Source organism: Silurus meridionalis, chromosome 3 (assembly GCF_014805685.1).
Source record: "Silurus meridionalis isolate SWU-2019-XX chromosome 3, ASM1480568v1, whole genome shotgun sequence".
Lineage (NCBI taxonomy): Eukaryota > Metazoa > Chordata > Actinopteri > Siluriformes > Siluridae > Silurus > Silurus meridionalis.
In genome coordinates, this window is record NC_060886.1 from 9,744,048 (window position 1) to 9,767,669 (window position 23,622).

Here is a 23,622-nt window from a genome sequence, read left to right on the forward strand (position 1 = left end):
TAAACATTCCTGTTTTTCCTGTTTATGTTATCTTAATCTTGATCACCTGTACTCATCTTACGCAAGGTTTTGTTGACTTTACAGTCATGGAAAACATGTCTGGAAAGTCAACGAAACCTTGCGTAAGATGAGTACAGGTGATCAAGATTAAGATAACAGATTACAATTGCATGATCAGTATGATACAAATACACGTGATTTCCAGTTTCCAGGGCAAACAATTTTCTGTTCGGGTACTTGAGATTCAGGCTCAGGGCTATTTTTAACCAAGATCTAAAATGTGTAATGCAAATCACCAATGCATGTGTTAAAGGCAGCTTTTACTCAGAACGATCAAAACATTTATTTCCTCACAACCTAGAAAGCAAGATACTGAGATCGCCAATCATCTACAAATAGGACAATATTCTGTGTCTCAGGTGTGTTTTTGTATAAAAAAGAAATCATATTAGCCCAGTTTTAGTCTCCTTTTATTAACTCTGTTGAATCAAAGAATTAGTAGACAATTCTGTTTGCTAGTTTTTAATGCTTTAAACTGGCTAGAGCATGTTCACGTTGATGATGTAGTATGCTTCAACTTTTGAAATTCCCCTCCTGAGAATTACCTCAAAAAAAATATATACAAATTATGTATTCAGTTATTGCTTAGATTTGTGTTTTGATTTTATTTATGCATACAGAATCAATTGCCAGTTCATGTAGATTTCTGCACAGTAGATGGCAGCCTTCAATCAGATCTATGACTACTGTATTTTCCTTTTGTATGACTATTGTTTTATTTTTGTGAGTGGTTCCCAGCTATCACTGTATGAAGCTACAGTTCATATCCAGTTCTAACTGTGAGCTTAACTAACTTTCTTTCGGCTTCTCCAATTAGGGGTCGCCACAGCAGACCATCCGCTTGTTTGATTTGGCACGTTTTACGCTGGATGCCCTTCCTAACGCAACCCTCCCAATTTATCCGGGCCTGGGACTGGCACTAAGAGTGGCTGGGGTTGGTTCCCTGACCGGGGATCGAACCCAGGCCGCAGCGGTGAGAGCGCCGCATCCTAACCACTAGACCACCAGGGGACCTAACTGTGAACTTAACTATAGCATTTAGGTGTTCAACATTTTGCTGAATATGAAAATGTTATGTAATGTTGTATTGGGTTAAATTGTCATGTAAAATAATATAGTGTTATAATTAAGCTCACAGTTAACTATAACACTATATTATTTTACATGACAATTTAACACAATACAACATTACATAACATTTTCATATTCAGCAAAATAACAGAACACCTAAATGCTATATTATGAATATTAAAAAATCTTTAAATAGCAGGGACAGAAACACATTAAAATTAAAATGTATATATTAATCTTATAATTAAACAAATTAAATGATTTACAAAGGACACAGAAAACAACAGTTTGACACATAAATGATCAGTGGCTGTTTATACACCGACCAGGCATAACATTATAACCGGTGAGTGAATAACACCGATTATCTCTTTATCATTACACTGTTATTGGGTGGAACATTTGTTCACAAGTCAATTTATAAGTTGTCCAAGGAAGGAACAGTGGTGAACCGGAGGCAGGGTCATGGGCGGCCAAGGCTCATTGATGAACGTAGGGAGTGAGGGCTGGCCCTGTTTGGACTGATCCAACAGATGAGCTCCTGTAGCTCAAATTGCTGTATAAGTTAATGCTGTTAATGCTCGACAGGTTAAGACTGCTGTGGGAGCAAAAGGGGGACCAACACAATATTAGGCAGATGGTCAAAATGTTATATCTGATCGGTGTATTATGACAGGCATAATTTTATACAAACTAACAAATGGCAAATGATGCAAATGTTAATATATATTAAATATATTAAATTATGCACATATTAAATTATGCATAGTGCCATCTTCACATTCATCCTGATAGACAAGACAAAACATGCTGAGGTTGAGAGAAACAGAACATGCAGTGATGATCTGTGTTCACCCCTCCAGGCCAAAGCAAGGAAACTGTTCCAAACAATGAAACTTACACTTACATGGTTACACTGGTCTTTTTTTTTTTTATTGAGAAAGCAGTATAATCATGTCTCAAACACCAAAAATGTAACAAAAAAGCTCTTTTTTTGTTGTAATTCAATAATAAATTTGAAACTAGTATTTGGAAAATAACAAAATTTTAATTTTGAACATTTCAAAATGTATGTAAAAAACCCTCAAAGCTTATTTATTTTAGTTTTCACTAATACAGTAATTCATATGTTGCACTAGTTAAGCTAAATACAGACAAATTAGTAAAACATAAAAAAGAACCTGCAAAGTAGAATATACACATCTTAAGTACACTTCAAAACCATATTTAATTATTAGCTCTAAATAAAGACTAAGCAAATTGACTTGTATTGTAAAATAATAAATTTTTTACAATAAAGCAAATTGTAAAATGCAAATTGCAAAATTAAAACATTAAAACATTAATTTGAGTTAAATGACACACTAATGGCAAATGTCATAAATGAGAACTGCGTTTGAAAAAAAAAATGAAAATAAATTCTGAAATCTATTGTCATTTTCTATATTCAATATTCCATATTCATATTCTATATGAGCGTATATTAAATTATACATACAGTATTAAAACCTTCACATTTACCCTTATAGACAAGAAAAAAACATGCTAGGAAACAGAAAATGCAGGAATGGAGGTGTGTACAAGGATCTTTGTACACACCTCCAGGCTAATGCAAGGAAACTGTTCCAACCAGGAAACTTTCAGTGGTTACACTGGTCTTTTTTATTGTGAAAAACATCAGTAAATACACCTTTTGCCACATCTTCTCTTTCAGTGTTTGTTCTTTATTTTTTATCAATTTCAACATTGAACATTAATACTGAAGACATCCAAACTATGAAAGATCATGTACAGAATTTTATAGTTAAGAAAAACATGTTAAATAACCTGGTTCCTTTCTTCCTCATGCCATTTATCCTTGCCACAGTTGCTACTGGCTTGCTCATTAGGGATAAACTTACAATAATAAGAAACAAACCTATATGCAGTAAACATATACATTATTTTATACAACTTTATACAAATCTAATGGATTGAATTGGATTGAACTTTCAAACTCTGAGAATCATTTACATAAATGAGCATTTGAAGGTAGGAAATGTCACAAATTAACTCTTGAAAAGGCACAACTGTAAACTGAAAAAACATTCCAGGTGACTCCCTCATGAATCTGATTAGAAAATGTCATGAGGGTGTCAAACTGTCAAACTAAATCAAAACTAAATGTAGCTACTTTGTACAGTCTAAATACAAAACATATTTTGTTTTTGTTTTTTACTTTTTGTTTTCTAAATAATTCCATGTGTTTGTTCATAGTTTTGATGTCTTTAGTATTAATGTACAATGTTGAAAATAATAAGGAAAACCACTGAAGTAGGTGTTTGAAGTGAAGGTGTGTCCAAACTTTTTGACATGTACTTAAAAGTTTAGATATTTATATATAAATCTCATAGTGTATAAAAATCATCTATGCATCAGTTGATGTAGGCAGTAGGTCATCCACCAAGTAAGGTTCCTTCTCCATAAGGACTTTATAGAATTCAGCTTTCACAGCTCTTCCTCCTGAGTTGAGAGATCTGTACAATATCCTCATTTTCTCCTGCGAGGTTGTTGCATTTCCGATATCACTGTATGTTTCATTGCTGATCATTCTCTTGGTTAGCAGATTGTCTGCTATTTCATTTACCGATGAAACTCTCTGTATGAGCATGTCTCTGTGAAGATCTACAAATTTTACATCTAAAACAAAGATAAACATTAAACATTAAACAATTTACACTGGACTTTATTCAACAAAACAATTTGCATGACTGTTTCAACAGAATTCATCATAAGCACATTCATTTTAAAAAAATCAAAAGAATTTAAACATTAAGTTTCATTACATTAAGTGCCAGCATAATAAATTAGATTTATATATATATATATATATATATATATATATATATATATATATATATATATATATATATATATATATATATAATATTTAAGGAGTTCAGAAAAATATTTGTACACTTCAAAATATCTGATACATAATGTAATTCCAAGAACAAGGGCAATAATTGAACTGTTAGTTCATGTGCTCTCATTCAACTCCCATCTAGCTGTAAATGATGTCTAAAAGTAAAAGAAATATTATTTTATAGAATGTTCTCTTATACCAATGGCATGCCTCAGTAGTATTCATTTATTTGGCAACTATGCAGGATGCCCTCGTGTACAGGAAATTAGAAAAATTAAATTCTTACCATTATCTATTTGATCTTGGGCTCCTTCTCTCATCTCATCTGAGGTAATAAGGCAGAAATACAGATTCAGTACTACAATTCTATAATGTGATCTTACATAATAGTATAGTAAAGTCAGCTATGTGTATATGAGCATCCCAGACCTTATAAATTAAGACCATTTTTCCTGTCTTAAAATAATAACAATTATTCTTTGGCTACCTGTAAGTAAGACCTGACGAGGCTCCCACACTTCTAGGCCAATTTCATCCAAAAGACCTAATGCAAGGTCTTCAACCTCTGTATTAAAGATCACCTCGAAAGTTGGATGATAGTTGGGACCGTAGTCATAGCCAAATGTCTCAGCCTAAGAAAAAGATAGCTTGATGCACTATTCAACATCTCAAGAAATCTTATTTCACCACAAATTAAGGTGTATTTTCCAGTACCTTCGGCTGGGATGCATAAGGCTCACAGAGTGGTCTGTATTTTTTACCAGGTATTAGCTGACATGTGGAGCTGCATGGAATGTAAGTGCTGCTCTGATGCCGTTTCTGCACCTTCATAGTCGAGTAAAGAATATTTAAGAAAAATATTTAGTGAATTCTAAAATTTTACCTTAATAAAACAACGTATAATCTAATTGAGTTGATTTTATAAAATTACCTCTTCGACTGCCACATTTCCCGGCAGCAGGTGAATGTGCAATTTTTTCCTCCTTTGTATTCCAATCATTTCTTTGTAGAAAAGTAGAACTTGGGCACTGATAGGTGTATCCCAGAAGATCTTTTTTAACAGGCCAAAGATGGAGAGACCATGGACTTCAAAGATCACATGTGTGTTGGTTATTTTCAGGGGCTGAATAATCTCCACATTCCCCTCACTGAAATGTGCCACTGCCAGATCAATCAGATTTGTACCTAAATATGTAATGTCACAAGGAGGTGAGAACAAACAGTTGAAATCCAGCAGACATCAGCAGCAGCTCCTTACAGGACTTAAAAGCTAAAATCATGTTTCTTGTTGCAGATTCCACAGGTCTCCTGGAGCGGTCTTATAAAGTGTGGTTTTTGACCAATAGTATTTTAGGGATATTAATGGTCATGTTTTGGTTTATTGGCAATAACATAACATTTAATCATAACATGTCAACCCAAAATGATCTTACCATCATATATCTCGCAGTGTGGGAAATGCATATAATGAACTGAATCTTCAGAGCATTTAATGTTGTACAGGGGTCCGGCAGGCTGGAATTGGCCCATGCCCTGCAGCTGACTGTTATCCCAGGACTCTACTGTGTACAACACTTCCCCTTTCCCTTTCATCTCAAAGACAATTTTGGTCAATTTACAGTGAAACTGGCCAGCATGAGAACATAGAAACCTGCAGAGCAAAAGACACAAAGGACAATGTAAACATAAATCTGGCTTGGAAAACTACATTTTTGTGAAGGAAAAACATTTAATAAGCACCTGTATTCACCACTGTTGGCAGTGTGGTTAATTAATTCAGGAACAAATATATCTGTGATTGCTGAGGTCTGGTGAACAGAAGAATACAAAGCAGCTTTTATATTATACATATTTACAAGAATATTGTTGATATGTATTTCAGCTTTTATTTTATATCAAAGTCAATTCTGATACTACTGAGTCTAAACACAGAGTCTGTCTTCTTAGTGTCATCACTAACAATTCTTACATGTCTGGTGTGAAGGTACTCTGGTGGTATTGACTGATTGTCTTCTTCTTTATATTCCTTATATTCTATATGGACAGAAAAGCAAAACACAAACAAAAACACAAATATACATAAGTAATTGTAAGTTTGGGTCTCACTCTGTATTATCATTTTTAAAACATGCCACTAGATGCATTAGCTTCTCTATGTTTAATTTTTTCATATTTCAAGGACATGTGGCAGCTCTGCTATTGTTAGGAAGACCCAGAGTCAACTGACACTTCAATACCAGGAGCTCGAAAAGGTCGAATTTGCCAAACCCCTATGAAAAGAAATAGTCAGGACACAAAGCAGCAAATTTGACCATGTTTTATGGGTGGGAATGATAGCTAAATTACTCCCACTGTCAGGCAAAGCAACACTAGCCAATCATGTTATCTTAGCTTTTAGAAGAGGTCAGATAGAGTTGTACTTTAAGTCTGTTACATGGTTTTACAATGACATATGAGCAGACGTTTATAAAGGTTAAAAAAAAGAGAAGTGTATAAAGGTGCTAGCCACCCTCTTTTGTCAATAGCTTTTATGCTATAAGGGAGAGCTGAAAATAAAAAAGAATAAAAATTGTACAATGCAATTACAAACATTTTGCACATCTTCTACAAAGTGTGCCTTCAGGCAGCCAATTTGGACTTAAATAAAATCTTTATAAAGCCCCCAAAAATGAATAATTTTACATTCTAATATAATTTTCTACTATGTAAATTGTTTTTTGCTATAAAAAAAGATAGAGAAATGTTTATAAATACCACATTTCTCAAATTTGCAAGATCATTGTGTTATGAAACATTAATAGTATAAACAGACATTTTGCACTTAAATGCACCTGAACCGATAACATTTTTAAAACCTTTTTAAAAAGTATAATAGAATAAATTAAGAACTTTAATTTAATTAACCAACCTAAGAATAAATCTGCATCTGGTAATTTTGTTTCCTTGGTCAACAATGATGCCACTTTAGGGGTGATGGCATCCAAAACCTGAGCAAAAACCTTATTGATGACCTGCTCAAGCTCAAGTGTAGGGACATGGGAACGCAGGAGCCGTGTCAGGTTTTGTCTGAGTTCTCTTAACTCAGGGCTGAAAAGAAAAGAAATCCCTTTTGCTCATACAGTATACTGCTTGGGATCTTTATCATCCTGAAATATAAAGCAATTGCCAATCAGGCACTTTCAGAAAGAATAGAATTATGTATTAAAACCTGTCTGTATTGTTCAGCATTTATGATCCCATCAATGTGTCAAATATTGCATAAACCACTGGCAGCCCCTCCACCATGTTTCACTTATTCTTCCATCTTTCTCCAAATCTTCTTCTTATATATTATTGACCCAAATTTTTCAAACTTGGATTTGTCATTCCATAATACACTTTTCTCTATTCAATCTGATCTTTGTGATCTTTAGCATTTCTTAACCTTTTCACCCTGTTCATCCCCTGCTAAAAGGGGTTTCTTTACTGATACCCTTCCACAAAGGCCATTCATGCTCAACATTTTTCAGATTGTAGAAGGGTCCACTTGGCTGCCAGATGATGAGCCCAGTCCTTGCTCTAAGAAAATAAACTCTGAGAAACGTATATAATTTTAATGTTTTCTTGGTTTTCCAGGCCTTTTTTTTCCCTTGACCTCTCTTGATTCTTCAAATTCCAAATTTCAAGTGTCCAGTTTTTCAAGTATACAAGTATCTTTCAGAAACGCCTTGCTGATATGTGTGTGTGTATCACTGTAAACATGTACTGTATGTATTTATATAGCATGCCTTCATCAAACAAATCGCGGCAACGCTGTTGTGTATATAAATATTTACAGTGGAACCCGGTTATGTCGATGTCGTAGGGGGTCGCCAAAAAGCATCGAGGTAACCGATGATCGAGATAAACGAAAATCAAAATGGCGGCAATATATTAACGTGCTTGAAATTTCTTTATGTACATGATGTGCGTTAATAAATGAATGTGCATGCACGTGTTTTTGAAGGGTTTTTTTACACAACAGCGTTGCTGCGATTTGTTTGATGAAGGCATGCTATAAAAATACATACAGTACATGTTTATCTGTCAGGAATCCACCTGCCACGCCGAAGGGCGATAAACATGTACTGTATGTATTTTCGGGCGCTTTCTCTGAAGCTCTCGGCTTTAATCGCGCACATATGGTGCTCGTTTATCATTATCAGCGGCGCTGTTCAGCGCCGCGCTTCTACTTTCGCCTCCCGTTCATCGCATAACATTTAACAACAAAAGGTATATGTTGGTTCACGGCGGTCGTTGTTATCGTGCATGCGTATCCCGGTACGTGCCTTCCCACCGGCACTCTCTCAACAGCTGCTCTTTTTTTCCCCAAAGCGCATCACGGATTCCCCCCCGATCCTGCCGGGGTTCCTCCTACCCAGCGCAGCTTTCGCCTCCCGTTCATCGCATAACATTTAACAACAAAAGGCATATGTGCACTAACTAACAGCAGAGATTCACCAGTATACAATACAACACCTGTAGCAGCTGTAAGACTTGATTTTTCCGCCACTTCCGCGAGTTCTTCTGCGGCTGCACCGAGATAACCGACGTTAAATGGAAAAAATTTTCCCCCCTTCGACATAACTGATAAAAATTGCTTAGAAAAAGTGAGAATTTGGCGGTTCCACTTCAAAAATGTCGACTTAATAGGGTTGTCGAGGTAACCGAGGGCGAGATAACCGGGTTCCACTGTATGTATATATATATATATATATATATATATATATATATATATATATATATATATATATACACTGTATATATATGGTGCAAATATGGTGCTCGTTTATCATCATCACCAGCTCCTATTTAAACTTCCACACTCTCACTGTCCGTTATTGTTGGTAAATGTTGGTTCACGGCGGTCGTTGTTATCGCGCATGCGTATCCCGGTACGTGTCTTCCCACCGGCACTCTCTCAACGGCTGCTCTTTTCTTCCCAAAGCGCATCGTGGATTCCCCCGATCCTGCCGGTGTTCATTCTATGCTTTTGCTCATCCCACGTTCCGCGCCACCAATCGCGGCTTTCACCTCCGTTCATCGCATAACATTTAACAACAAAAGGCATATGTGCACTAACTAACAGCAGAGATTCACCAGTATACAATACAAACACCTGTAGTATCTGTAAGGTTTTTAACTGACGTTAAAATTTTTAATTTTTCCCCTTGTGTTCGAGATATTAGGGTTCGGCGACATAAAAAGTCGACATAACCGATAAAAATGCTTAGAAAAGCAAGAATTTGGCGGTTCCACTTCAAAACGTCGACTTAATAGGGTTGTCGAGTTAACCGAGGCGAGATAACGGGTTCCACTGTGTATATATATATATATATACACAGTGGAACCCGCTTATCTCTACCTCACCTCGGTTTTACCTCAACAACCCTATTAAGTCGACGTTTTTGAAGAGGAACCGCCAAATTCTCGCTTTTTCTAAGCATTTTTATCGGTTATGTCGACATTTTTCAGGTGGATTCCTGACAGATAAACATGTACTGTATGTATTTTTATAGCATGCCTTCATCAAACAAATCACGGCAACGCTGTTGTGTAAAAAACCCTTCAAAAACACGTGCATGTACATTCTCATTTATTAACGCACATCATGTACATAAAGAAATTTCAAGCATGTTAATATATTGCCGCCATTTTGATTTTCGTTTATCTCGATCATCGGTTACCTCGATGCTTTTTGGTGACCCCCTAGGACATCGACATAACCGGGTTCCACTGTATGTATATATATATACAGTGGATATATATATATATATATATATACAGTGGATATATATAGCTATATATATATATATAGCTAACGCAGTACACAGTAAAATAAGACAACATTCCTCCAGTGATGCTTCATAAACCAACATTAAACAACAATTCCATAGAAAACACAGGCTAAAGACTAGTAAGTGTCCTCGACACATGTATATATATATGTATAAAACATAATAATATCATTGTGTAAAATGTTAAAATAGATTCTAAAAACAAAGCTCTTACAGTGACTGGATTTTATCAGTCTGTCCTTTCTCGTCCTGTGACTCGTCCTTCCATGTCTGCGAGACTTCTCCTTTGACTGAAGCTTCTGTTGAAAGTGCTGCACAATCTTGGATACTTACCTCCACATTTTCAGTCTTAATTTCCTCTAAATCGTTCTGCAGGCTATCACAGCAGTTTTTCCACTGTTCATATTCCAACTTGTCCATCTTCGTGTCCACTCCCTTGGAAAAAGGACAAAATAAGATTTAGAGTAAAATAACATAAAACTTATAAATGCTGCATTTGATGTATTTAAGTTAGAATTACTTGATTCTCTAATATTTCTACATTATTACTTCAACCTTGACACAACACAAAATCTTTACACCCACCTCTTGCTTTATCTTTTTTTAGCTCTATCAGCTTATCCTGGAGGTGCCTCATTGCCTCCATGATCTGCAGGTGCAGACCTTTGTAGTTCTGCTGGTAATCAGAACTGCTTTGTGTGGTTTGACTGATCTTCTCCTTCTTCAACAAGTCCTTGTCAATCACATCATCATCATCATATTTCAGTGATGCTTTAATGTCTTTACAGTCTACTTTATTAGCATCAGTATCATGGTTAAACATAGCAGGTAAACAAGTTGATAAATCTGGCATATCATCGAAATCTCTTATTCTAGCTTTCTTCTCCTTTGAGTTCTCTGGACCCAGGTCCTCGGCTTTCTTCTTCCTGAAATAAAGGTGAAATTAAGGCATTTATGCCCTTAATGCCATGTTATTGCAAAAAACTTGAGACCAAATTTCTGATTACAGTACCTTTTAGGAGTTCTGGAAAGATAAGTGTCCTGAATAGCAAATGAAGGATTTGGCAATGTTTGGACAGGACTGAATGTAGAAGAGCTCGGCTGTAAGAGAAAAAAAGTGTTTTGTGAACATAAAGACAGATCATAAACTATTGTAGCCGAATGTGGTAATGAAAAATATTAATTTACTTGCTTCTATTCGAATATGCCACAAGCAAAAAAAAAAAAAAAAAAATTCTAAATACTTTTCCCTTCTTCATTGGTTGCTGTGCTAGTCATATTTGATTGCAGGTTGATTTATTCTTTGTAGTGTATGGTTATGGAGAGTAGTACTAATAATGTGGAGTGTATCCTAAGGTGGTGTAGCTTTTACTTGAAGCTATTCATTTTGATCCATTAGTTTTTTACTACATATAATTCTGTGTCATAATTTTCTTACATGCCACTTTCTAGAAATACAACTTGTCCTGTTAAATGTTTAACTGTATTTGCAAATTTTCCCACAGTCCAGCGAATTTGGGAATATATATATATATATATATATATATATATATATATATATATATATATATATATATATATATAGCAACATCATATTTGTTCAAATCTACAGTCCTAGGTACATTACCACCAAGTTCATTACAAAGTCAAAAACTGAATAACGAGAAATGATTTCATGATAAAAGGAAATCCCTAGGCTTCTCTTATAAAAGAAATACACAGCAATAAACACAATTACTTCTATATAATGTATGCTGAAATTGTCAATGTTTTAGTTTCAGATAGTTTTGAAATGATGGAATCCCATAAAAAATTAAAAATGCCAAAATACACTGTTTTTCTTCTACAGATGATTTATGACACAAACCCTGGTGGAATATCTACAAAATGAATGTTTACAGTCGTGAACAGTGTCTTTATCTCAATCTGGACAGAGGGCATAAAAATACACTGCCCCAATAAAACAGCATGACTTCACCTGCTGTCTGTTCTGCTGCAACTTCTGCATTTGCTCTCTGTTTCAAAACACATACAAAATATTATACTATTAGTTCCAGAAACATTTATGCTTTTGGAAACGTATATGAATTGCTTAAACACACCTTCAACATGCTGTAGAAAACAGGATTCTATAAAACCTGATGTGTGTTAAAAAATATGTTTATTGCAAAAAAACAAAATGTATTCCTCACTCCTGTTTGTATGTTTTCTGGAATCTGGCTGGTTCATCAGAATCATCAGGCTCTTCTTCAACTTCACAACTCCTGAGAATCAAGGACTTACATGAGTAGAGACACACACACACACACACACACACACACACAGTAAAAGAAAAAAGTACAGTACACACATACCTAAATTGAGGGTCAGAATTCATGTGGCAGAACCATTTTTCAGGAAGCATTTCAGGTACAATACCATCTGGAAGTTTTCGCCACTTCATACAATCATCACACTGAACCCAGTTTTGATCTGGTCGTTTCCTTCAAGTTCACGCAATCAAGTGTTAATGTTTATGTAAATATTCCTTTGTGTTAATTATTGTTGCCTTTTACACAGAATATGTGTCAGTGTGCACGCAGTGTTGCTGTTTCTGTAGTAAATGCAAACTAGAAACTTTAGACATTAACAAAATTATATTGAACATTATTATTAATGTATTTAAAATCTGACTGCCATTCTTGCTGGTATGACAATTTTCAGAATATGTCTAGGATTGCTATTAATATATGTATTAATATTTTTGTATTATTCTGTGTTTGTGTACAAATATGTAAGAAAAAGAGAGAGAGAGAGAGAGAGAGAGAGAGAGAGAGAGAGACTTTAAACTTACACAGTATCCTCAAAAGAGTCAGTGCAGTTTGGGTTAACCTTATGTCTGTAATTAACTTCTTTGAAATAGTCCTGAAGCTTGGTACCTACACTCATTATGGTTCTCCTGCACAGATAAACAAAAATCATTAAATCATTAAAAATGTCAATGTTGTAAAAAACTCTGAAATAACAGTGGTCTTAGATATACTTATTTGATCCCGTGAGGAAAATCATTGTGGTACAGCAGCAGCAGGTTACACAAATAGTCGGGTTGGTGGGGGTATGTAAGTAAACAATTTTAGCTTAAATAAATGAATACAATATTGACAGATGATGCTACATAAAAAAAAAATAGAGTGCAACAGGCAATCCAAAAAGTAAGAAAAAACTAGTGAAATGCACTAATTGTCAGTGTATGTGTAAGTGTGTAAAGTGACAGTGAATAATGGGATATGTACAGTTTATTAGTTGCAATTCTATTAGAGGTGCGAGAGGTGAGTCATTGTACTGGGCAATTGCATAGGGTAGGAATGATTTCCTCAATCGTTCTTTGTGAAGCTGAATCAATCGAAACTTACGATAAAAGAGATAATAGTCTCTTACTGTATACTGTAGGTAAGCAGTGATGTAGATAATTATTAACTTCTAAAAGTCATGGATCATCTGGAGTTGATACTCAAACATACCGGTACTCCACAGATTGATCAAAGTCCTGCTTATTGTGAATTGGCGTGAGGTGGTTACACTCCAAAACCCCAATAACTCCCACTCCCATGTTGGCCTGTAACAAAACATAATAAACACTGCAAACATTTACATTTACGACATTTGGCATGCCCTTATTCAGAGCGATTTACAACGGAGCAGTTGAGGATTATGGGCCTTGCTCAAGGGTCCAGCAGTGGCAGCTTAGTGATGCTAGGATTTGAACTTATGGCCAATGTCTTAACCACTCCTAAACATCACAAATAAAATATCCTTTTTTTCTATTTATAAAATTGATCCTGAACTAAATCTGATCACGTATTCTATTAAAGGAACAAAAACCTGTATAAATAGTTTTACAGAGGCGAAGCGCGCACACACCAAGAGAATTCACGGCCACTTCCAGGACAGCAGAGACACCCGGCGCATGTGGCAGGGCATCCAGGCGATCACGAACTACAAGACAACATCACCTGCTTGTGACCGTGACGCCTCCCTCCCAGATGCGCTGAATGACTTCGAGGTGCAAAACAACATGGCGGTGAGGAAGACCACCCCTCCTCCCAGTGACCAGGTGCTCTGTCTAACCACAGCTGAAGTGAGGAATGCAGAGTTAACCCACAGAAGTCTGCTGGACCAGACAACATTACTGGCAGAGTGCTCAGGGAATGTGCACAACAGCTAGCGGATGTCTTTACCAACATCTTCAACATCTCCCTGAGCAGCGCTATTGTTCCCACATGCCTAAAGACGACGACCATCGTTCCTGTGTTGAAGAAGTCTACTGTCTTCTGCCTCAATAACTATCGTCCTGTCACGCTCACACCCTTTGTGATAAAGTGCTTCGAGAGGCTTGTAATGAGGCACATCAAGACACAGCTTCCACCCACACTGGACCCCATGCAGTTCGCGTATCGTCCAAACCGCTCCATGGACGATGCCATCTTCACGACCCTTTATCTGGCCCTCACCCACCTAGACAACAAGGACTCTTATGTGCGGACGCTGTTTATAGACTTCAGCTCAGCATTCAACACGATCATCCCTCAGCAACTGTTTAAGGGGCTGAGCCTACTGGGCCTGAACACCTCTCTCTGTAACTGGATCCTGGACTTCCTGACTGGGAGACCTCAGTCAGTCCGGATCGGAAACATCATCTCCAGCACCACCACACTGAGCACTGGGGCACCTCAAGGCTGTGTGCTCAGTCCACTGCTGTTCACTCTACTGACTTACGACTGTGTTGTAATGCACAGCTCGAATCACATCATCGAGTTCGCCGATGACACGACCGTGGTGGGTCTCATCAGCAAGAACAACGAGTCAGCAAACAGAGAGGAGGTGCAACGGCTAACAGCCTGGTGTGGAGCCAACAACCTGTCTCTGAACATTGACAAAACTAAAGAGATGGTTGTTGACTTTAGGAGAACACAGAGTGACCACTCTCCACTGATCATCGATGGATCCTCAGTGAAGATCGTCAAGAGCAACAAATTTCTTGTTCACTTGGCGGATAACCTCACCTGGTCACTCAACACCAGCTCCATCACCAAAAAAGCCCAGCAGCGTCTCTACTTCCTGAGAAGGCTGAGGAAAGCCCATCTCCCTCCCCCTTCCTGACCATGTTCTACAGAGGGACCATTGAGAGCATCTTGAGCAGCTGCATCACTGCCTGGTTTGGGAAGTGCACCGTCTCGGATCGCAAGACCCTACAGAGAATAGTGAGGACAGCTGAGAAGATCATCAGAGTCTCTCTCCCCTCTATCATGGACATTTACACCACACGCTGCATCCGCAAAGCCAACAGCATTGTGGACAACCCCACACACCCCTCACACACACTCTTCACTCTCCTACCATCAGGGAAGCTGTTCCGAAGCACTCGGGCTGTTACATCCAGACTGTGTAACAGTTTTTTCCTCAAGCCTCAGGCTTCTTAACAAAGAACTGAACTGAACTCATACACACACACACACACACACACAACTGTGTGACTGATCTTTACAACCCGGACTCAACACACACTCATACTCACTTCGCACACCCTGACTGAACTCATACACACACACACACAACTGTGTGACTGATCTTTACAACCCGGACTCAACACACACTCATACTCACTTCGCACACCCTTGATTCAGTACCACTCACATAACATCACTTCATTACCATAAACTGTTTACATCCTGTTTTTGCACATTTTCCTGGACTGCTTCTATTTTCTCTTTTGCACAATATTTTGTTTACATTTTTGCTACTGTTCACTTTTCTCGTTATGACAGGTTTACTGGCGGAGCTATTTTGTGTTTTGTGTATTGTACTGTCTTATGTTGTCTTTTTCACTGTTTGGCTGTTGGTTTTCTCTGTCCAGGTTTTACACATGCACTTTATGTGGCTAGGACACTTACAGTCCTTGGCCCTGTGTTTTTCTGTTCCTGTGATTGTTGTTTTATGTTGTTTTATGCAGCATCAGGGTTCTGGAGGAACGTTGTTTCATTTCACTGTGTACTGCGTCAGCTATATATGGTTGAAATGACAATAAAAGCGCCTTGACTTGACTTGCACATTAGGGTAATTATCTGCTAGCTGCAATTACCTACAAATGTTTTTTATCTTGTGGTATTTGCAAATAATTGGTCAACCAAATCACAGTCCTAATCTTTCACATAATATAAAGAGAATTGTACCAAAATATACTGCATCACTACCTGAGTGTCTCATATCTGGTAGAAAGATTGAGCCAGGTTGCCTTAAACTCTATACACCATACTGATGGGGAACTCATCCTGGGTATAGTATGCCCCTTTCAAGAGAAAGGATTGGCATCTTCTTTTGAATTCTTGCAAACATAGCCAATGTCACTAAAGCCAATAAATCATCATATAGTACCTCTATTTCAGCTGTTCAGATCGCTTTGCTTGCAGCTTCCAAAACATGCATGTTGGCATGTTGTTAACAACAAAATAACTGGATGTGGGTCATAAAGAGAAACCTATTTTTAATACAGTTATCAAAACTGTGGGTGTTCCTGGTCTCACATTGACTCAGAGATTATACTATAGATTCTTTATAAACTGGGAAGTAATTAAAAGGAAGAAGTTAAGTAGGGTTAAATAGGATAACCGGGTTAAATATTATTACCATTCAGGTAATGAACACGTTGCAGTTTGAGAATGTTGCCTTGGATATTACCTTGGGCATTCTTTGAAACTGTACAAACTAATTTTAAATATGGTCAAGAGATGAGTGGAGGTATCAAAGAAAGTGTTTTGTCTGTTTTAAGGATAGTAAACATTTACTTTTTGTGTTACTTTCTAGTTCTTTGTTTATCCTCTACCTACATTACTACCTACCTACCTACCTACCTACCTACACTGTACTTACAAATACTAAATTTGTTTGCCTCAGTATACTTTACCCCTGAGCAGATCAACGAAGAAATATAACAGAGTAAATACCAAAAACACTGTATGATGCTCACCTTGCGCTGACAGGCAACACGCTCATAGGCTTTGATTAGGCGGTTTTTGTTGTACATCATCAGTCCATAATGCTCTTTGCTTTTTGTGTTGTAACCAAATGTAATTGGTATTCCCTTTGCTCCCTTCTATAATAACAGCTTAAGGATCATAGCATTTTTGAATCATATAAAAAACATATAACTCTTACATATGCCTAATTGGCCATTTTTCTGGTGCTCCAATATTTGGCACAAGGATACAAAAGAAGCAGGTTTGTATAAGTCATGGGTAACCTTTGCTAGAGTTTTTGGGATATACAGAGTTTCCACCTTCTGACCTTGGAGAATAATCTGCATTCTCGGCTTCAAGTACAGGATACTACAGTAAGCCTGAAACAGGAGAAAAATAATGAACAGACTTGATTGTACATTGTTATTCTTGAATCTTGAGTTAATAAACATGTGCTGATTTAAGGATGAGCTGCTGTAAATCTTTAGTTCAATTTTGTTTAGACAACTGTACATTTTTTTATTTTTTTATTAAAATCACATTTATGCTTCACAAGTTTTGCAATTTCTTATTGTTCACTACTAATTATATCTGCTATTGATTTCTGATTTATCATTGAACTGTGATGTTATTTGATCTGCATTGTTCTGTTGTTAGCAGATGTTTCAGCTCTCTAGTTCTATCTGATCACAGTATACCCAAAGTTTTCCACTTTGGTTAATTTAGACAGTTGTACCTGCTAGCAATTTTCTTGGTAAATTCTCACCCGCAGTGAATATTCATTCTTAGGCACTGACATGCCACTTCCTTCCTGCGACTTGTTTGGCTCTGTGGTGCTCTTCCACATATCAGTAGGGATCCGGATGTCATAACCATCTGTCATAAAGTCAAGTTCTAATTCTCCTGAAGGAGTGCTGCAGCAGAACAATTTTAGGTGGAAACCAAAGAAGACATCATAGAATAAATGTTAATAGCCCTTAATAATGATCTGAGCAGTCTAAAAAGAGTTCCGCATTACATTTCAAGTGACGTGACACTCAAAACATTGTTGAAATGATTGCATAGTACTATATTAACTATATTAAATGTCTTTTCTAGAGCAAAATGTAATTCCAGTGTTCTATCACATCTTTAATCTAAACCGAGCTCTAGAAGGGCTCTGTATAGCTACAGAAGGGGAAATAATTATTTGATCCCCTGCTGATTTTGAAAGTTTACCCTCTTATGAAGAAATGAACAGTCTATAATTTTTATGGTAGGTTTATTTTAACAAAGAGAGAAACAAAATAATAAAAAATAATAAATGAAGCCTTTTTTTTTTTTTTTTTTTTTACACATAACCAGTTATATTAGGAGTTGTTTCTCAAAGGGACGGGACTAATTCTAACTCTCCAGACATATTTAAATAGTTTTCTACTTGAATCCCTTTAAGCTCAGATCCCACTGACAGGCCCTGTATATTCAGTACATTCTTTACATTAATTACTACAAAATTACTACTCATGGTTTATTTTTGTATATTACAACAAATCAAACTTTCTGCATGTTCACCTGTGTAGGTTCCAGATGATGATTCGGGTTCCACTTGAGCCAGCACACAACCCTTCAATGACACTGAACTCAGAAAGCAATTCTTCCTTGGTGTTAAACAAAGAATATTTCAGGATATCATTAAGACTGTCTGCATGCTCTGGTGCAGCACTGAGTAAACAGTAAAATTAAGGAGCAAACGATACAGAGGTACATTAAAACTTTAAGGACACATTTAAATAGTTTTCTACTTGAATCCCTTTAAGCTCAGAATTCACTGACAGGTCCTGTATATTCAGTACATTCTTCACATTAATTACTACATAATTACCACTCATTGTTTTCTATATAAACTGAATAATCCAAAATAGTTACTGCATATTTTATTATATAAAATGAATAAACTTTAAAAATGTGGCAGTGTAAGTGGTTATGTTGTTTATTATACCGTATACATTATTTTATTTTATCGCGTGCACCGGTAATAAAATAATATAGATATATATTATTTATTCATATCCGCCATTAATGTGAAATCAGTACATCCATCTTTCCACATAAAGGATATCAGTTTCTTTGTTTTTGGTGAACATGACAATAGGCACTATGACATGCTGTGCTCCTGTTTTCTCAAGGTAAGTCTGTGACAGGAGACCCACACACATGGTGTTGGCTTTCCTTGAGAACACAATAGCATCTTTCCCCAAACGCATGGAGCCCGACTTAAATCCATTACCATAAAGACCCACTGGAGCATGACCTCTTACTGCCTTCTTATCACTGAAGCCAAAGCTGAGAGAGAGAAAGAGAGAGAGAGAGAGAGAGAGAGAGAGAGAGAGAGAGAGAGAGAAAGCACCTTTTCTGTAAAAAGTAAACCTGTATACTGTTTACACAGTTAGCATCCACTTTGCATTGTTAAAATTAACTGCTAACTACTAAAGATTTCTTAAGTATAACACACACTTTATAAAGCACTCCAACCTTAACATTTTGAACATCTTGTCATAGTCCATGCCTTTTCCATTATCCATGAAGATGAGGCAGTCCTGGTCTTTGATCACTGTATTATCAATCCAGAAATTTTTTGCACTGACATCTGGGTCATAAGCATTGTCTGAAAAAAAAAAGAAAATAACAGAATAAATTAGAAACAGTATATATCAGTACTCTTGCTGGAGTAGCAACTTACATCCTGATCGCAATGTACAGTGTCTTTAAATTATATGTAAAGATACAGATTCTTAATAATCCTTGTTTTTCTTTCTCTGTCCTTTCTCCTCTCTCTCTCTCTCTCTCTCTCTCTCTCTCTCTCTCTCTCTCTCTCCTCTCGCTCTGTCGAATTAAACATGCTCTTGTGGATGGAGTTTGCTTGAATTGGAGACCACTGGAGCTGAGAATGGTTCCACATGAACAGCCCAAAGATCCTTGAAGTTTCTGAGCAAATCAAGAACTTGGACTGTAATTAATATCAACATTCTGCTACAATGGCTTATAATTGCAGTTTGCATTAATAGTTCTGCATTTAAGGACCCATCATTAAACAACGATGAACTGCAATAAATAGACATTCGTTGCCACCCAGATGAGAATGGGTTGCCTTTTAAGTCTGGTTTCTCTCAAGGTTTCTTCCTATTCTTCATGCCATCTTAGGGAGTTTTAAATGTATACAATATTTTATTCAGAACACAACATAGATCACATATCAAATGTTTAAACTGAGAAAATGTATAATTTTAAGGGAAAAATAAGTTAATTTTAAGTTAGATGGCATCAACAGGTCTCAAAAAAGTTGGGACAAGGCCATGTTTACCACTGTGTGGCATCCCTTCTTCTTTTTATAACAGTCTGCAATCGTCTTGGGACTGAGGACACATGTCTCCTTGGTCTGGCATTGTCATGTTGGAAAATGCAAGGTCTTCCCTGAAAGAGACGACATCTGGATAGGAGCATATGTTGTTCTAGAACGTGGATATACCTTTCAGCATTGATGGTGCCTTTCCAGATGTGTAAGCTGCCCATGCCACATGCAACCCCTTACCATCAGAGATGCAGGCTTCAAAACTGAGCGCTGATAACAACTTGGGTTGTCCTTAATCTCTTTAGTCCGGATGACATGGTGTCATAGTTTTCCCAAAAGAACTTCAAATTTTGATTTGTCTGACCACAGAACAGTTTTCCACTTTGCCTCAGTCCATTTAAAATGAGCCTTGGCCCAGAGAAAATGCCTGCGCTTCTGGATCATGTTTATATATGGCTTCTTTTTTTACCTGTAGCATTTTAGCCGGCAATGGCAAATGGCACGATGGATTGTGTTCACCGACAATGTTTTCTGGAAATATTCCTGAGCCCATTTTGTGATTTCAATTACAGTAGCATTCCTGTATATGATGCAGTGCCGTCTAAGGGCCCGAAGATCACGGGCATCCAGTATGGTTTGCCGACCTTGACCCTTACGCGTAGAGCTTGTTTAGATTCTCTGAATCTTTGGATGATATTATGCACTGTAGATGATGATAACTTCAATCTCTTTGCAATTTTTCTCTGAGAAACTCATTTCTGATATTGCTTCACTATTTTTTGCCACAGCATTGGGGGAATTGGTGATCCTCTGCCCATCTTGACTTCTGAGAGACACTGCCACTCTGAGAGGCTCTTTTTATACCCAATCATATTGCTAATTGACCTAATAAGTTGCAAATTGGTCCTCCAGCTGTTCCTTATATGTACATTTAACTTTTCCGGCATCTTATTGCTACCTGTCCCAACTTTTTTGAAATATGTAGCTCTCATGAAATTCAAAATGAGCCAATATTTGGCATGACATTTCAAAATGTCTCACTTTCAACATTTGATATGTTATCTATATTCTATCGTGAATGAAATAGAAGTTTATGAGATTTGTAAATTATTGCATTTCTTTTTTATTCACAATTTGTACAGTGTCCCAACTTTTTTGGAATCAGAGTTGTAGATAAAGCTGAATTAAATTGAATACTACCAAATTAGGCTAGTTGCCCTAAGTGGTGCAGATTTCCTTAGCACCTTAGAATGCAGTTAAAAGTCTCTCAAGAGCCTTAGCTGACCAGGGTGCTTCATGCTAAAGTTCACCATCATCTTTATTTTGTCTTTTTGATGTTCAGGAGGAGGTTGTTCTCTTGGCAACAGTCCTCCAGGTTTTTAAACTATTCATCTCATTATCAGTGATCAGACCCAGCCGATTATCTTAACATCATAACTGTGTATTTAGCAAACTTGACAATGATGGTAGAGATGGAAGTCATACAGCCACACAGTCATAAAGGGGACTAAGGACACAACCTTGGAGTTCTGAGGGTAAAGGATGGTCTGCCTGCCTACAACTTGTGGTGTTCCTGTCAGAAAGGTTGGTGTTGATTTTGAAAGTAATTCTACTACTTTCTAGTACTTTCAACAAACAGCATTTTTCACATAATCTCACTTCCTGGTGTGCTGTGTGTAGATGTGTGACGTATATGAAAATACTGCCTATAGTTCAGAATGTAAAAGATTTAAACTGTTAAAAAAATATGGTCCAATAATCAGTTGGAAGAAGGGAAGAAGAAAAGAATAATTAAGTGAATTTAACTCACCGATCAATTCTGCTATAGCGCTGAAGGGCCAGGTGTGGCTAGTGGAGTTTGCGTGTAGATATTTTGGAGAAACCTTCAGGATGAAGTCAATATGATAGCCAAGAATAAGTCTTTTATAAAAGATGAATAAATGTTACATTAGCTGCTGACAACATCTCACGCACTCTCATTTTGTGGTAAAGCTGATGAAAGGGGGTAGGATGCAAATGCTATTTATGATCATGAAAATCTGACTTTTCCAGGATATTGAATAATTTCTAAACATTATTTTAAAACATCATCATAGAAACAGGTGTTAAAAACAGCCTTAGCTCAGAACAATTAAACCATTTCTTTCCTTGCATGAGCTAGAAAGATCATCCAATCATCTGCAACTACCCCAATAGTCTGTTTCTCAGCTGTGTTCAGGTACATAGAAGAGGAATTATCATTATTATTATTATTATTATTATTATTATTATTATTATTATTATTATTATTATGATTATTATTATTATTATTATTATTATTGTAATAATTAATGATTTTATTATTATCCCAGTTTTAGCTTTCTTTTATTACCTCACATAACTGCGAAGTTGATCAAACGATTCTGTTTGTTTGTTTTTAATTCTTTAAATTATTTGATGCATTCTTACTTTTCAAATATGTTTATAGAAACTTTAAACCCTAACCCTTCTGCTTACAGACCACCACACCAAACAGCTACTGTTTATACAGTTCAGGCTGCCTAAAAAAATGAAAGTGAAAGTTTTTCTTACAAATGCAAGAAAAATGTTATGAGAACTCACAATGCAGTTGTTCAATACAATTGTAAAACAAATGTACTTCATAAGATGAACTCATTTCTAGTAAAGACTAATATGATTTTCTAAAATAAATTTTTCAAATAAATGAGGAAGGCAGTGAATTTGCAATCCTTAGCCATAAAAAGTACATGTGACTATACTTTTATATGGATTATTATCTACATTTAATGCTACAGTATACAAAGAGATAGCTGGTTATAGTCTATCTTAGTTATTGCACATTGGTACTTACTGAGCTTATAGGTATTGCTCTATTTATTTCTGTTGCTGCCATCGTTGTTTAATTCTTTCAGAAAGTGTTACTGTTCCAAGGAACTGTAATGAAAGACAGAGGATTTTTCTGCTGTTTTGAAATACAGGAAAACACATCGATTTTTATACTGATTTTGAGGAAACTCCACCCCTTGTTCTACCTCACAGAGAGTGGATATACGTATCTAAAATATAAATTCCGTGATTGGTTAGTTTTGTGTTTTGCTGTTTTAACAATTTGCATACAGAGTTAGTTGCCAGTTTGTGTAGAGTTCTGTACAGTAGATGGCAGCCTTCAAACAGATGTATGCCTACGTTGTATTTCATTTCTTGTTGTGCTCCTCAAACCATTTCTGAACCATTTTTGTTTTGTGACAGAGTGCATTATCCTCATGCTCATGTGCCCATTGTTTGTGCTTTCAGTGGTGGACAGGGGTCAGCATGGGCACCCGGAGTGGTCTGTGGCTATGCAGCCCCTTACGCAACAAACTGCGATGCACTGTGTATTCTGACACCTTTCTATCACCAGTATTATCTTCTTCAATGCAGCTACAGTAGCTCCTCTGTTTGATCGGACAA

General features: G+C 36.6%; 1 protein-coding gene across 3 annotated transcripts; it reads right to left on the reverse strand.

Annotated features, from left to right (window-relative positions):
- Positions 1-1,420: 1,420 nt before the first annotated feature.
- On the reverse strand, positions 1,421-23,132 carry LOC124382901 (MORC family CW-type zinc finger protein 3-like). 3 transcript variants are annotated; one of them, XM_046845235.1, is made up of 16 exons: positions 23,024-23,132; positions 21,983-22,055; positions 19,356-19,488; positions 18,943-19,166; positions 18,396-18,549; positions 17,611-17,758; positions 17,096-17,224; positions 16,856-16,981; positions 13,353-13,447; positions 12,686-12,790; positions 12,207-12,335; positions 12,045-12,116; positions 11,831-11,867; positions 10,865-10,953; positions 10,438-10,778; positions 9,875-10,287 (listed from the first exon to the last, which is right to left on the reverse strand). In XM_046845235.1, exons 1-16 carry the CDS (start codon positions 23,063-23,065, stop codon positions 10,253-10,255), a joined length of 1,932 nt encoding a protein of 643 aa, XP_046701191.1. In that variant the 5' UTR covers positions 23,066-23,132; the 3' UTR covers positions 9,875-10,252. The 3 variants fall into 3 exon arrangements, with proteins under 3 accessions (XP_046701193.1, XP_046701191.1, XP_046701192.1); XM_046845236.1 differs by having other exon boundaries at positions 21,983-22,092; XM_046845237.1 differs by lacking the exons at positions 10,865-10,953; positions 11,831-11,867; positions 12,045-12,116; ... (9 more) ...; positions 21,983-22,055; positions 23,024-23,132 and adding exons at positions 1,421-3,810; positions 4,323-4,361; positions 4,524-4,668; ... (4 more) ...; positions 6,006-6,070; positions 6,945-7,123 and having other exon boundaries at positions 10,067-10,287; positions 10,438-10,576.
- Positions 23,133-23,622: the final 490 nt, after the last annotated feature.